This window comes from Vespa mandarinia, chromosome 4 (genome assembly GCF_050613455.1).
Source record: "Vespa mandarinia isolate Hongniang chromosome 4, ASM5061345v1, whole genome shotgun sequence".
Classification (NCBI taxonomy): domain Eukaryota; kingdom Metazoa; phylum Arthropoda; class Insecta; order Hymenoptera; family Vespidae; genus Vespa; species Vespa mandarinia.
The window spans coordinates 5,073,235-5,090,000 of NC_140813.1; the positions used below are offsets into that span (position 1 = coordinate 5,073,235).

Sequence of the window (16,766 nt, forward strand, 5' to 3'; positions counted from 1 at the left end):
TATTATATATATATATTGTAAATATATAAAATTATAGAAAACGAATTCTTAATATTTCTTTGTTTTTTTTCTTTCTTTTTTTTCCTTGTTTTTCTTTTTTTCTTTTTTTTTTTTTCTTTGTTTTTTTTTTCTTTGTTTTTTTTAATCTAAACACACTCTAATCTCTTTCTTTCTCTGTCCTAATCTTACAAATTAATTAATTTCCCATACCAGACCATGGCTTATCACCAATGATTACGAGTTGCATCTCTGAAGTAGGCGTTTTCTTATGTGTCTCTGGCAAATCATCCGACTCTTCTAACGTCCCTTTTTCTCGTTTCCATTTCACTCCCCAATCCTCTGCCATTCCAACTATCCCCATGGCGCATCGTTTGTGCGCGTGCCTTGGAAAAGCTTTGAAAAATGCCGACAACGATTCGCTCTTTTCACGTCTCTTATCTGCCGACTCTTCGTCGATGACTGTGACGAAAAGTTAACGGCTCCTTAGCTGCCTCTTAATAACAGCACTTTAATGAAGATATCCGTCATCATATTTAACACTGATTTTGCATTATCGTTCATTAATATCATCGTCCATTAAAAATTTCTCTTAAAATATATCTCATTGAATCGATTTGATCAAAATCATATTTTTTTTTTTTTCAATTGCTCAAATACAATTTCTTGTAAATGAAAACCGTTCGATACGGAGGGGAAAGTAAATTTTTTTTTTTTCGGAAAATATACATAAATAATGTTAAATGATTTTTTTCTCTATTTTCCTTTCACTTTTTTTCTTTCTCTCTCTCTCTCTTTTTTCCTTTCAAAAGAGTTAATCGATCTTGATATACGATACACTGCTCCAATTCCTCCATTGGACCACACCAATTACAAGTTTCTCGATTTCGTGTCTTGACGTGAAGAATCACCGAACTCGATCTCACACAACTCGAAACGAGAGAGAGAGAGAGAGAAAGGGAGAATAAGAGTTTGATCTCTCATTCCTTAACAACCTCGAGGGTCCATCCATTTATCGATATTTTCTAAGTCGTGCGTAACTTCATTTCTACTCGTAGACGAAAAAGAAAAAGAAAAAAAAAAAGAAATGAAAGAAAAATAGAGTAGGAGAGTGGCTCAGTTATGGAACGAAAAAGTAGTAGAGCAGTAAATCAGTCGTCGGTGGGTCGTAGGTCGTGAACGGTACGTAAAACCAATAAATATTCACGTGTACAGTATAATGGGTATATTAAGTCGTAGAAGACTCTTGAGATTTCGAGGATTCAACGATTCGGCACAGCTGGACCGTTGAAACGCAACTCCTTATTAGTTATTTCCCCTACTTATTACAATATTTCATATAAATTTACGCTTTCTCTCTCTCTCTCTCTCTCTCTCTCTCTCTCGCTCTCTCTCTCTCGCTCTCTCTCTTTTACTAAATGTCACGAGAACTGTGTCCAAAGAACCAAAAAATGGAAAAAGAAAAAGAACAAAAAAAAAAGGGTAATACCGAAATGATCTATGAAATTTTTCTTTTTCTTTTTTCTTTTTTTTTGATACTTTAGAATATTGATCATGGATCAAAGGAATAATGTTCATGAATATTATGAAAATCATTCTTTAAAGATATTCGTGTAAACGTGTTCTTCTTATAAAACAATAAAAAATGTTTTATAGCGATTAAGTTGAATGAATCAGTTATTCTTATTCCATTATCACAATGATCTTGTAAGAAACATCATAATGGCACGTATATGTAACATAACGTGGATTTAAAATCATACGTTATTATGATACATCAGGGTTATCTAATTAGGGTTTTACTCATTGTCTCAGAAGAAAAAATACGAAAGGCTCGATATCTTATCTTATTCATTAGAAATAGAATTGTGCTACGTGTTGAAACTGAATTAAATGCGAATCGACACTTTCTTAATAATCACCTAACGAAAAGAAAAATAAAACAGAAACCTCGAACTGTGCCGTAAACTCGTTTCACGAGCTTTCATTTAGAATAAACTTGACTTTTAGACTCATCGAGATGTCCTTGTTATTCCTGCGGCTTTTCGACGTTGGCCTCGTGTCAAATCGGCACCAAAAACCACCCGACACCCGTCACTGCAAACAAATAATATTCCCTTTAAACTCAGAAAACCAAGAAACAAGAGCGAGTCCTCTTTCTCTTCCTCTACTTTTGGCCGATCCTTCAAAGTACCTCTCTGCTTTCTTTTAAACACAATTTCTCGTGTTTGTATGTACGAAAGGCTTAACACCTTTTCCAGAGAAGATGAAGTCCTTTGAAAATCTCCTTGAAAAGCAAACGAGATCTTTCGAGAGTACCGAACGTGTTACTTTCGATTTTTCTTTGAAATAACCGTACATGTAAGACCTATTTATATATATATGTAAATACAGGGTAAGCCAAAAATCCTTAAGTTATTTTTAAAATAAATCGTTCAAAATATATCGAGCAGAAGTTCCTAAATGATTATAAAAATCAATTACTCTTTTATGAAACTCTTTTGCTCTTAGAGAAATTTTTTTTCAGATTATAAAAATACAACCCTTAGAACATTTTTACAATTTACAATATAAAATTGAAATATCTCAAAAAGACGTAATTGATTTTTATAATCATCTAGGAATTTATGACTCAATCTGTAAATATATATATATATATATATATATATATATATATATATATATATATATGTTCATTCATGTATATAAAGTGTTTAATTTTTAATAATCCCTTAAATCCTAATTAAAACCGATAAATATTTGTATCAATAAAGAATAAACTTACGTTGAAAATAACAATGGAATATTTTTGAAGAATAAAAATAAAAAAGAAAGAAACGAAATGGAATAAAGAGAGACGTTACATAGAGGAAAAATGTTTGCAGTGTACAAGCAGGCGGGTAAGTTTACGTGCTAGCCTTGCTGGCAGCACGTCTGACGTCATATCCTGCGCGGGCGGACATCCGGTTTTGTTGCTGGACTCCTGGCCCAGGGCGATAACAAAATCTAATTTAAAAAAAAAAAAAAAAAAGAAAAAAAAATAGAAAAACGAGAGAAAAGGAGAGAGAGAGAGAGAGACAGAGAGAGAGAGAGAGAGAGAACTGAGAGAAACATGTTCGAATAAACAAAAATGAATTGTTTCTAACGAATAAACAATAAAAGTGCAATAATTGAGATGATAAATCAATAAATATATAAAAATAAATGTCTGTTCGTTGTTTTAGAAATCAATCGATTTCGAAATCATTTGTATTCTTTTGAAAAGCCATAAGATCTTTTCTCGATTAATTTATAGCTATTTTTATTTGTTATAATAAATACGAGCACGTTTACACGAACGGAAATTATTTATCGTTCTCATTTTCAAGATTGGTATACATGGATCTTGTCAAACGAGTCTCGTCTAGTATTCACGATGCGTTACTTCTTTGCAAGGTGGGAAAAAAGAAATGAAAAAAGAAAGAGAGAGAGAGAGAGAGAGAGAGAGAGAAAGAGAGGGTGGACAAGCCGTCGAAACCATAACAATTAGTCGTTCTGCTCATTATCATTATACGGTGTCGTTGTCCTCGAGACGGGCGAAACGAGTCTTCCGCAATCGAGAGACTTAGAGATAAAGTAAAACGCTCGGTGAAATTTACTGGCAGATAATTTTATTTGTCGCAAGTTCTCTCGCAATCGAATTAATAATAAACAGAACATAACGGTCCAAACCGTTATGGATAATAGAGAGAGAAAAAAAAAAAAAAAAAAGGAAAAGAAAAAAAAAAAAGAAAAAACAAAAGAAAAAACAGCTCGATAGATACACGTCACGATGATCAATTAAAATATCATTAGTGACTTTCGACAAAGCTAACTGACTTAGTCATTATTCCTTGTTCTTTATTTATTTCTTTTTTTCTTTCGTTTTCTTATTCTTTTTCCTCTTTTCCCGGAAAAAGAGAAGAAACAAAGAGAGACAGAGAAAGAGAGAACGAGAGCAAGAGAGAGAGAGAGAGAGAAAAAAAAATGAATAAATCGTAATACCCATGAAGACGTCATCGTCGCTCTATATTTTTCCGTTAGTGCGATTAATTTCATATAGACTCGTTGTTCATTGTTTCTGACCACAAATTGTGAATCCTTCTAGGGAATACCGATGAGATTAATTGAAACAAAGCTACATATACACAAGCTAAAGAATTTCTTGGTGCCATGCAGTCTAGATTTCTCTTTCTCTCACTCTCTTTCTCAATCTCTCTCTAACTTATTCTCAGTGTATTCATGTGTATGTCTGTATTCCTTGAAGAAGTATAAGAAGCCGAATACCCAAGAACTTAAGACGACCAACTTGCAAGCAAGTTAGCCAGCCATCCGGACCATCTAGCCATTGAACCACCACCATTCAGTCGTCGACCGTTCAAGAGGGCACAACGACAAATATTTGTCTCATTATTATTTTATGACGGTGCTTTCTTACGTCGGATTATGAATGGTATATTGCGGGTTGTACTCTTCCTCCTCTCGTTCACCATCAAACGATTTGATCTTGGGGCCGTTTTTTTTCCTTCTTTTTTTTTTCTTCCTCTGTTGTTTTCTTTTTTTTTTTTTTTCTTTTTTTTTTTCTTTTAATACAGAACAAAGAGAGGAAGAGAAATATTTTTTTTTTGCATTCGATGAATAAACACGATCAATTTTAATTAGTATTTTATATGAATTTTTTTTTCAATTTATTATTACGTGAAACATATGAAATAATAACAACTCTGTATGTACCAAGGGGAAAAATAGAAATTTTACATGAGGAGATGTCATTGTAGAGAGAACGAAAGAAAAAAAAAAAAAAAGAAAAAAAAAGAAACAAAACGAATTCCAAAATTCCATGAAATATGAATAAAATCAATTGTAAGATCATTACGATCTTCACTTCGCTACACACAGATGGCTCTAGTTAATATTGAGCGCGAAAGATGCATTCAATCTTTGATTTTTTTTTGGAGAATTTTATTGTATTGTTTTGAAAAAGAATGAAAAGTTTCTTTTTTAACAGATTTTTTTCTTCTCTTTTTTTATTTTTTTTTTTCTTTTTTTTGTAAAGAATATAAAGCAAATTAAAATGTAAGAATTACGTCGGTATAAACAAAACAAAAAATTATGATTTCAATAAAGTGCACCGAGAATACGATCGTAACGAGAAAAGAATGAAGAAAAAAGGAACAAGAGAAGAAAAAGAAAAAAAAAAAAAGACAATTTGATTTTTCTTCGAGTTCGATTTCAATACGATCGACTTTCTCCCTATTATTAATCGTTCCACCAAATCGATCACCTCGTTCTAACACGCGGAACAATCGCGACTAACGAACGTTTCCTTATGGAACCCATAAAATATCGCATGGCAGTTTGTTACTCCTGTCTCGATTTACCCTCAGTGATTCTCATCCTTATACAATCTTCTCCTTTTCTCTCTCTCTCTCTCTCTCTCTCTCTCTCTCTCGCTCTCTCTCGCTCTCTCTCTCGCCCTTTCTCTCGCCCTCTCTCTCGCCCTATCTCTCTTTGTCTTTTTCTCTCATTTCTAAACTGATAGAAACTAATTAAAATTACAAGTATCGTTTGACCTTAATTCATTAATAATTACCAAAGTTTCTAATAAAACTAATCTTCATTATTATATTAAAAGGATAACATTTATGTTTGTTTCTCGATCGAATGAAAATGTTCCTAAATTTAGAAAAATTCAAAGGAAGTAAATAAATTATAACAGAAATTTCATAGCTCGTAAATTTGTTTAACGAGAACGTGCGCTCGTACAAGAGACATTTATGGTTGTATAGATATTATCATGAAATGGACCGTAACAATGATCAAGCTCAATATCCTTATGAGAAGGAATATGGTTTGCCAAAGGATGAGAAAAACATGCAGAACGATTTCTGATGTGTTTTGATAAGCCATACACGTCCGACACACGTAGATAACCACACAAGTGTTGGGGGCGTTTTCCGGGGCGGCTTTGATTCCTCGGGGACACGATCCTCTCTTTCTCTCTCTCTCTCTCTCTCTCTCTCTCTCTCTCTCTCTCTCTCTCTCTCTCTCTCTTTCTCTTTCGCTTACATGAACATACACACATTCATTTGTAACTTATAATAAAAAATAATTGAATTTAAATAATCTCTTTAAAAAAGACAAAAGAAAAGGAGAAAAAACAGATGATTACTAAAAAAAAAAAAATGATCTTTTAATTATAATGAATAGAAAATATTTTGAAGAAATCATCAAGAAAGAAAAATATTGGACTAACTCGAGATTAATAGAAATCACTTGAGCATTCCAACTTACAACCCTTTTCTAATCTCTTGGGATATATTCCCCAATGAACGTAGAAATATTTTCAACAACATCATCTTTTCCTAATCGTTCGCGTCTAATCGATCACGGCGCCATGCCTTCACCATGGCGTACGGCACTTCCTCGGAAAGTGACTCCTCCCACTAACTGTCCCTTATTTTTCGTAGGCGTGGCTCGGATTACATTTGTCTTTTATCCTTGACCACCAAACGATAATCAAAATATTCTTGAAAATTTTTATCGGCCAATTTCAAAATACAATAATTATATAATATATACGTGTTAATGAAATAAAACGAATCAATCCAATATTCTATATTTTTCGTCTAATCGAACAAGAATGAAACTGAAAAGAAAAAGAAAAAAAGAAAAGAAAAAGAAAAAAGAAAAATAAAGGACATAAATCATAAATTATTAAAAATTGTAAATTTAATTGTAAGTCATGCATACATCCAAACATACATACATACATACATACGTACGTACATATATATATATATATATATATATATATATATATATATATATGTACATATATATTCATGAACGTCAATGCTACAAACGCGTTAAAAGTGCTACGTTACTAAAGCCTAATCATCGATTAGAGTCTCATTAGCATGAACTACGAGCTTCACCGTTACTTTTCCTGTCTTCGTTAAACCAAGTGGGCCATCAACGACATGGTATTATTATAAACGATAAAACCCGCATAAAATAGAAGTGTATATAGGAGTCGCTTGGAAGGGCTGCCAACCGTATAAAATACGAAAGAGCGGGAGTGAGGAGTGAGGAGAGAGGAGAGAGAGAGAGAGAGAGAGAGAGACTACGCAGTCGTTTCCGTTCTACCTCCGCCTGGGAAAATAACCGCCTCTTTTTACCCTCTCTTATCACTGCCCACGAACTTATGACTACGACGAGCGGATGGACATATACATTGCCTGTTCAGCTGTCTATCCACCAACGAAGGAGAATAAGAAAGAAAGAAAGAGAAAGAGAGAGAGAGAGAGAGAGAAAGAGAGAGAGAGAGAGGGAAAAAACGAAGAAAATGTTGGTATAGTTTGGAAAGAGCTTACACTGTCATCCCCATGTGTCAGACAATCTCCGTAAAAACTTGAATACACCAGGTGTTACTTCTGCAAGATTTTCTTTAAAAATCGACATCTTTTAAACGATAATGTCTGCGCGATTATTTGTAAAGTAAGAAAGAAAGAAAAAAAAAAGGAAAAAAAAAAAAAAGAAAAAATTGTATTAATGACATATAACGACTTCTTGGTATAAATTTGTCATTGTATACAATTATAATCGCATTAATGATCATAATCATGATAATTATAAAGTCAATGAACCATGGGAATGATAAAGCGATATCGATTAGATAGATTATGATCTGGATTAGATGAAAATTTCCAAAGAATTCGATTTGTCTATACCTATCTAATCGTTAACGTTAACCAATTGTCAATGATAGAAAGAAGAAAGGAGAAAGAGAGAGAAAGAAAGAGAGGAGTGGGAGAGAAGAAAGAAGACAAAATGAGAAATCGAAAAAAAGAAAATGAAAAGGGAAAAGGAGAGACGATTTGATCAAAAAAAGAAAAAAAAAAGAAAAAAAAAGAAACAAGAAAGAGAGTGAGTCTGGTGCAAGGTGGAGGTGGTAACAATGCTGAAGTTTATCTCCACGTCCTTGACTAATCTCTTTGCTCGCAAGAAGATTACTCTATCGCAACGATTCGTGCTACGTTCATGATACACGCTTACTACTCACTCATACTACGCGTACGTACGCACCTGGTAATTGATGAAAGGACCATATCGATGATATCATAATGCAGACGACGATTCAAGCATTTCAATTATTACGACTTAATTCTTCTTCTCTTTGTCTCCTAGATTCAAATGATCTTCAAATCATATATATATATACATATATATATATATGATAATGCGAAACACTTGTTTTTTTTTTCATATAAGAAAAATAACAATGGAAATTACTTTGGAATTATAATTAATATAACTTTGCGATCGAACTAATGATCGTAATTATGATCACATCTATCATTATCATTTTTATCGATCGAAGATTTGTAACAAAAAAAAAAAAAAAAAAAAAAGAAAAAGAAGAAAGACTCGAAATAAGAAAAATACATTGATATTCATTTGAACGTTTTAAAAGACGTTTGATAGTCGTTATTAAAACCGACGTAGCTTGAAACTCCTCGAATTCCGCCCACGCACATATACACTTGTATATTATACATGTCTCTGTGTGTCCATGTATATGGGGACACAACGTTACTAGGGAACAGTAAACGCGATGCGATGCGTTTTACGTTGGATCGCACTGCGAAACGCTATCGCGGACCGACCACTGGGAGCGATACCTTATCTGAACTAGTTGTGTGCCAACAGTGACTCTCAACTTATATTTCTATGCGTATATATATATATATACACACACACACACACATACATATATATATATATATATATATATATATAATAATAATAATAATAATAATAAATATAACTTTGTTGTTCTTATTAAAGTTACATATGTAAATGTACAAAGGGATAAGATATATTTTTGATCCTTTAAGATTTAACGCTCGAAATTAAATAAAATTTAAATTAAACAAATCGAGACAAAATTTTGCCTATTCGAAAATAATAAATATCTGAGGAAATAAATAAATAAATAAATATATGTATATATATATATATATAAAATAATTTTTTTTTCTTTTTCTATCACAATGAAAAAAAGAGATATAAAAAAAAAAGACGAAATAATTACAAAGCACTTTTCTCTTTTGAATTCTAACGCATCGTTCGCGTGAAATGCATTTCAATCGTAATCGAATACACGATCCGTATGTAAACACACGTTAAGAATCGGTATGGGGAGCCGCATCGGATGTCAGAACCCGAAGATTCTTATCTATATGATAAGACGCAGCATTCATGTGAGTTTCATTAGGCTTAACCATCGAATCCTTCCTTGAAAAGTGACGCCTTTTCGCATACATATTTACTTCGTGTATAGTACAATTAACAAATCTGTCTTTAATCATAAAATCGAATATAAAAAATGAATTAAATCAATGTGATACTAAAAGGTAATTAATTTTTTATGATGGATGAATTACTTCAACGATGACATTTGTGATTTAACGATTTTTAAGACTAAAAGATTATTATAATTTAAATTACGAAAGATCATAATAGAGCACTGGTAGAGCACTTCACGATTTTTTTTTCCGATATTAATCGTTATAAATCCTAGGAAGGGACAAATATTACTCGTGTAATTCGAAATGAGTTTTAGCGAAAGATACTTCCAACGAAAAAAATTCATAACCGGCACTCAACGAATATTATTCTGATCATTACAATTTGATGTTATAAAGGAATAAGACAACGAGATCGATTCATCGTACGCCCGAAGGGCAAATTAATTAACCGAGCTCTTCGTGGTGTGTATGAAACGAGAGTCGAAGGCTTACTGATCTACGTATATACGAGGTGTACCATAATATACATAATATAATATTAACTCCAATGTTAAATAGGTTAAAAGAAAACAAACAACACAGATTCGCACGTACGATTCTTCTGTATAGACTCTATTAAGAGAAATTATATGAAGAAACTATTGAAATAATCTTTAAATTTATATCTTTTGATATATACAAAATCTTTTAGAATATTGTTAATATTATGTGAAAAATAAAAATGAAATAATATAAAATAAAAAATAATAAAATAAAAATTTAATAACTCCTTAATTAGATTAACTATACTAATTGATTGAATGAAAAAAAAAAAAAAAAAAAAAAATGATAATTTTAAAGTGTAAAAAAAATGTCAAATAAAATATAACAAGGTTAATGTAAATGTACGTTTTTTTACATGCACGTGCTAAATCCATCCCTGAAGTTATGAGCACACATATTATTGTAGTATACCCTATATGTCGTGAGATAAGTCATATCGGTGTGTACCGGTCGATAGAAAGGCACATACCATTTCGCTTAACGGGCTACCAAGATAGAACAAGACGGTGCATATGCCAGATATCGTGTCGACGGTATTGGTGCGCATTATCACTCGGTATTTCGTGAAATCAGTCGCCGCGAGAGCTGCCTCCGGCTCAGTACACCAACGGACCGCTCCATGAAGTACCTTTCTCCTTTTAACAGTCTCTTTCTCTCTGTGTCCTTTTTTTTTCTCTCACCTACGCCATAAAAAAGAAAGAAAAGAGAGAACGAGACCATTCGGTTTATAACCTCTCGAAATTGTTGACGTTTAAAACGGAGTAATAAATAAGATCGTGTGTGTAAAAGAAAAAAGAAAAAGAAAAAAGAAAAAAACAAGAAAAGAAAAAAAAAAGAAAAGAAAAAAGAGAAAAAGGAAAATAGAAAAAAGAAAAATCGGTGTTGATTTATAACTCTTTCTCGAGTGTTTTCTCTTCTACGATTGTCTGTGAGCGACGATAAATACGATAAGATTGTAAAAATTGTGCGTTAAGTTTTTTTTAATATTACATGCTATCATCTTAAATTTCATTTTTTAATTTTACATGACAAATTCTGTGTACATATATATTGTTGCACCACATACATATGCATATGTATATATACATGTATGTATGTATGATATATGTATGTATGATATATGTATGTATGATATTTGTATGTATGTATCTATGTATGAATGTATGTATGTATCTATGTATGTATCTATGTATGTATGTATGTATGTATGTATGTATGTATGTATGTATGTATGTATGTATGTATGTTCCTATACTTACGTTCAAATCCCTGGAAGTCAGGTTGGACGATGCTACGAATTGTTTACGAAATGCTTGAACGTTTCTTCGTTACGCGAACGAATGTGCGAGTCGTTAAGTAGGCTTGTTCGATAGCCTTGAACGAAAAAACACCACGTATTTCGTGACGTCGTTAATTCGCGCTTTTTTCTTTTCTTTCTTTTTTTATCACGTAACAATTCCTACCGATGAAGGAGAAATAGAACGAAAGAAAAAAACAAAAAAGAAAACAAATAGCGAAATAAAATGAATTGAAATGATAGGAAAAATTAATTTATGTTAAAAAAAATATTTTCGAAAGTGTAATTTTGTTTATCATTATATTCGGTTTATACGATTTATGGGATAATATCGAAGATTTTCGCGATGGGACACCCGGTACATAGGAAGTAAGCACACTCAGCCACGAACGTAGCAGCACTGCACCGATGCAGTATGTTCCAACGTGTTGTTTCTTTTTCTTTTTGTTTCTTTTTTTTTCCTTGTTTTTTCTTCTTTTTTTTTTTGTAGTTGCACCGACCGAGAGAGAACCGTTTCAGGAAACTCGAAAACAAACGACCACCGGCGCACTAACTTGAAATGACGTAATATAATGCACTAACTGCACATTCTCGAGAGAATCGTCGTACATATTGGTAAATTTACGTGAACAAGTGTCATTTGTTTTATAAAATAATTATACAAAATTAAATGCAACTCGATAATCGAAACGAGTAAAAACGGTCGTTTTGCAATATCTTTTTTTCGTCTTTTTCCCTTTTTTTCTTTTTTTTAATTCTATTATTTTTTTAACATCGCATCAAATCGTTTGTGCGAATTATTAATAAAAGCGATATAAGAAGCAAAAGTTCACAGTTTACTATACGGTATATTGTTGTTTCTCAAATTAGATAAATCAATAAATCGTGCTTATTCAATTTTCGAACTATGGGGAATTAGAATGATCAAAAAAATTTTTTTTGTCTACATTAAGTAATCTTAATATATCGTCGAAATAATTAATCCTATATAACGTCATGCAACTTCAAAGTCACATATATATATATATATACATATATATATGTGAATTTGTAATTTGATTTCATATTAATATAAGTTACACTTATTTCAGTATAATTATATTAAAATAAGTAATACTATAACTTTATAGCATTATATAATTTTTTTTGTGTAAACAAAAAAAGAACTGAATTATAGAGAATTAATATTATATTATTTTGCCACGGAAGAAAAGATTAGTTTTTAAAAAATACATTCTATTTCCAATAATCGAAAAATAGAAAATATTATTGCTAACGAATTAGAAGTAATGGTAAAGCGTAAAAAATCAATCGTTAGAGAATGTCAAAGATCGTAAAGGAAATCATGCTGGTTAGATTTGTGAGTATTACGTGCAATCTAGATTCGTCAGCCATCGTTAAAGCATAATTTTTATTTGGCTTACATAAGTCTATGGCTTATTGTACTTATATTTCAATGACGACGTACTTTTCTTATCTTTGAATTCGAATCTCTTCTATTTTACCTAAAGAAACGCCTTTTTTTTCTCTTTTTTTTTTTTTTTTTTTTTCTTTTTTTTTTTTTTTTTTTTTTTTTTTGAAGAAAAGTATGCTTGTAGGGAGGACCTAGCTATCTACCTTTCTTCAGTATTACAGAATCCTTCTTGGGATCCAGACATATAACTCACAAGTCTGAGATAAAGAGAAAACGGGTGCTCTTTAAGAAAGTAAAAAAGAAAGAAGGAAGGAAAGAAAGAAAGAAAGAGAGAGAGAAAGAGAGAAAGAAAAAGAGAAAAAAAAAAGAAAAAGAAGACGACGACAAGTTCGTGACGAGAAACACTTTGTAGAAGATGAATTCCAAGAAAATTTAAACTGGATATAAGGTACGAATGGAAAATCTTGAGAAAGGGAAAGTAAAGTGACGAGTTCTATCGATATAACGATATTGACATCATCGCAAAAGTTAACATTATAAATTTCAAGGTTTTACAATTATAAAAGAGCGTCTATGATTGACATGGCCTTGAATTCAAACACGAAGATCATTGAAGTTTGTACATGTGCGTTGTCGATGAGAACGAATTATTTTAATCCATAAAAAAAAAAGAATTATACTTCTAACATGTTATACTACAAACATGTATTTATACTTCGTGACGTTATGGCGTGTGTTCTAAGGAAAGAAGAAAAAAAAGAAAAAAAAGAAAAAAAAGAAAAAAAAGAAAAAAAAGAAAAAAAAAAGGAAGAAAAAGAGAGATTATTACGATCTAGTAAAAAGGTCGATTTAAAAATGATCTATCTTGGATCGGATTTAACGGAAGGCGGAGCGTATACGGTAGGAAGAGCTCAATTCTTCTTAACGAACCATTCGCCTTTCACCGTGTTGCCGCCATTTTCGAGTATCTCATGCTCTATCACATATAACTCGTTTAATACGAAGACAAAATATCCTTCAGGTATTTAAATTTAGTAAATATATTTTTTTTCGCTAAAAAAAAAAAAATAAAATAAAATAAAATAAAATGAAACAACAAAATATTATGATTTCTTAATTCGATGCACATGAGTATTTGAATGTATATATTTTGCCGATACAAGAAAAGCTGTTGTAAAAAAACAAAAAAAAAATTAAAAAAAATAAAATAAAAGAATAAATAAATAAAAAAGAATAAAAAGGAATACAAAAAAAAAATACAAAAATAAAAAAATACAAAAATAAAAAAATACAAAAATAAAGAACATGCTGATAAGGCGCGATTGGACTTGGATCCGGCGGTTACATACATATCTCTGAAAGGTTGCAATTAAACGTCACTATTGCTATATCATTCTCTTCTTGTCTAGAAATGTCGATTGTAAGAAATAATCGAGATAAAGAAATCCAAAGAGAAAGAGAATGAGAGATATAGATTAGAAAGAAAAAAAAAAACAAGAGCAATCACATATTTACTTGCAAGCAAAGATCTTTCTCTTAGAAATAAATATATTACATAATATCTATGGTACGCTGATAAAGACTCGAGTAGATTTCGTTTAACATAAAGACGATCGAGATGATATTAATGTGATTGAAAAAAAAAACCGCATAAAAAAAAAGAAATAAATAAATAAATGAAGTTAAAACATATTAAAGATTACATTGGAATTTTATCATTCTCGTTATCATACATATTCTCCATTCAAAAAATTCTAATCACGAACAGACGGTTTGTTCTTGTCTTGTCTTGTCTTGTCTTGTCTTAGATAATTTTTAATATGTGACATATATAAAAAGGACATCGTTAATAACTTAAGAAAATCCTCGAAAAGAAAATTTTTACGAATGTAATAAGACATATCATCGATAATAAAACGTTCAACGAATATGATTCATATTACGTCTAATGAGAGTCAAATCCGTCGCCATATTATTAGATTAGAACACTTTTGCGGTTAATCTTACTCTGCAAGGAAGATACCGCGAAAAAGATAGATAAAGGGTAACGACACTCAACGATATCTTTGGAAGCTGTATAATGATGTAAAGCGACAGAGATAATACGTCATCTGCATAGGCCAATTACGAGATCGATAATTACAAGATATATAAATCATTAACATTTATTCTTCTAACGTTTAGTTTTACGTGATATCTTGCAAATAACATTTCTGTTTCTTTAAGAGAGAAAAAAAAAAAAAAAAAAAAAAAAAAAAGAAAAGAAAATGAGAAATATTTTCATCTAAATATCAGTGCGATGAATGCAACGACAATAATGAATTGTCGACGAGAGAACAATGTTTAAATTACTTTTGACGGATGTGGTCTACGTTCGAGGAAATAACGGTTAGCCTTTTTGGAGAAAAAAAAAGAAAAAAAAAAAATATCCTTCAAAACTTACAATAGTAATATGCGCGAAAAGAAATACGATAAAGTAAACGAGCGAAAACCAATCGATGACAATAATATTAACAATGATTATGTCGACGTATATCAAAAATTCATTTTATCAATGAAATCCAAGGGAATTCTTTACGTGCCTTCTACCATCCCCCATCCCTTTCCGTCATCATAATTTTCGCTTATGAATTTAAAAATTAATTCTCTATACTATGACGCGATATAAAAGAAACTTAGAACGAACGGATCCATTAAATGAAAAGAAAGATTCAAAGAGATAGAAAGATGCCGATGAATTAATGTACATTTATTTACGTGAACTTTGACTCCTTTGCTTCAGCCTGACCTCAGAATAGACTGCTCGACTGTTTGTGTGTGTGTGTGTGTATAAATGTGTGTGTGTGTGTGTGTGTGTGTGTGTAAATACATCCATTAAATCTAATACTTCTTTTTCTTTTTCATGGAGAAAATATAATACATGTTAAAAACGAAATATATTCTTTTTCTATTAAAGCGCGATGAGAAAACAATTTTAAGATTATTGGGATTTCTTAATTGACAGGAGAAAGTGTGACGATACTTAAGTTGAAATATTTTTTGAAAACTTTCGTTAGACTTTTAAAACGATCATTGTGACAGTAATTAGAAAATTTAGACAAGATCTAAGGAGAATCAAAGTTTCCTTATTTTTCTACTTTTCTTTTCTGTGTTTTTTTTTCTTTTTTTTTTTTTTTTTTTTTTCATTATCTAATAGTAAAATTTTTATTAATTTCTTGCTTTTATCGTCTAACGAAAACTGTATATATATATATATATACATAAAAAAAAATGTTTCTCTCGGACGACCCGACATCGTGCACTCTCACCTCTTCTTTACGTAAGAATCATTATAAGATACAACGTTCATACGAGAACATTTCTGACTGAGAATGCGATAAAGGTTTCGAACTTCACCTAAATTCGGAAATTTTCGTCTAATAACTCGATCATTATTTTTGCTCTAATATATTAGTCGAAAGGAAGGAATTTTACATCGTTTGCAAATATAACGATAATGTAACTGGCTAGATGAAATATATGAATTTCGAAAGAATTTCAAACGATTTCTTTAAAGAAAAGATATTTATTTTCGAGAGAGATTTTGAAAGGGGAATGAATGCTGGTAAACAGATTCGGGTCGAAGTACAAATTAGTGAGTCACATAATCGAGGAACTTGACGAACTTTATGAAACGTACTTCGTACTATTTGATCTCAGTCTATTTTCATAAAATATCTATTTTAAATAGGATGTAAAAAGGAGATAAGAAAATTGCCCTCTCGAGTTAAATGATCATCGCAAAAGTCTAACGTAATATTTTAAAAAATGACGAAGAAAATAATAAAAAAAAAAAAAAAAAAAAAAAAAAATAGCAAAATTCAATGAGGAAGGAGATCACTTGCATTTTAACGTCAATCGTGACGAGCGATTGAGTGACTCAAGGGACAAGTGACGCAGCGAACAAGTGTTTAAATAGAAATAATGGCGACCCTGGACGATCGTTCAAACCGATAAAATTCAAACGTATTCCGAGACTACGACAGCGACGAAGGTAACCGAATAGACGAGCGAAATTTATTAGTTAAAAACTCACCGTTCTTCTTCTTTCTTACATTTGTTCTTTTCTAAGAAAACTTTTTCAATAATTCTCAAATACTATTACATATTAAATGTAGAACATTCTCGTAAACGAGAAAAAATT

At 31.2% G+C, this 16,766-nt stretch overlaps 1 protein-coding gene across 10 annotated transcripts in view; it reads right to left on the reverse strand.

Annotated features, from left to right (window-relative positions):
- Positions 1–16,766, reverse strand: part of LOC118445846 (uncharacterized) — a 55,982-nt gene that overhangs the window by 37,608 nt on the left and 1,608 nt on the right. Inside the window, exons 1-2 of one of the 10 annotated variants that reach the window (XM_085656702.1) lie at positions 11,132–11,675; positions 10,342–10,552 (exon numbers count right to left, since the gene is read on the reverse strand). The exons of 5 other annotated variants lie outside the window; for them this stretch is intronic. Coding sequence is in view for 1 of the 5 variants with exons in the window: in XM_035875834.2 (XP_035731727.2) it covers positions 8,104–8,140 (37 nt within the window). In the remaining 4 variants the exon portion in view is untranslated. Of the gene's footprint in view, positions 1–210; positions 1,377–1,947; positions 2,095–8,103; positions 8,168–10,341; positions 10,553–11,131; positions 11,677–16,766 lie in introns of those variants that run through there. 4 more of the 10 variants (XM_035875837.2, XM_035875841.2, XM_035875834.2 and 1 more) reach the window with 4 other exon arrangements.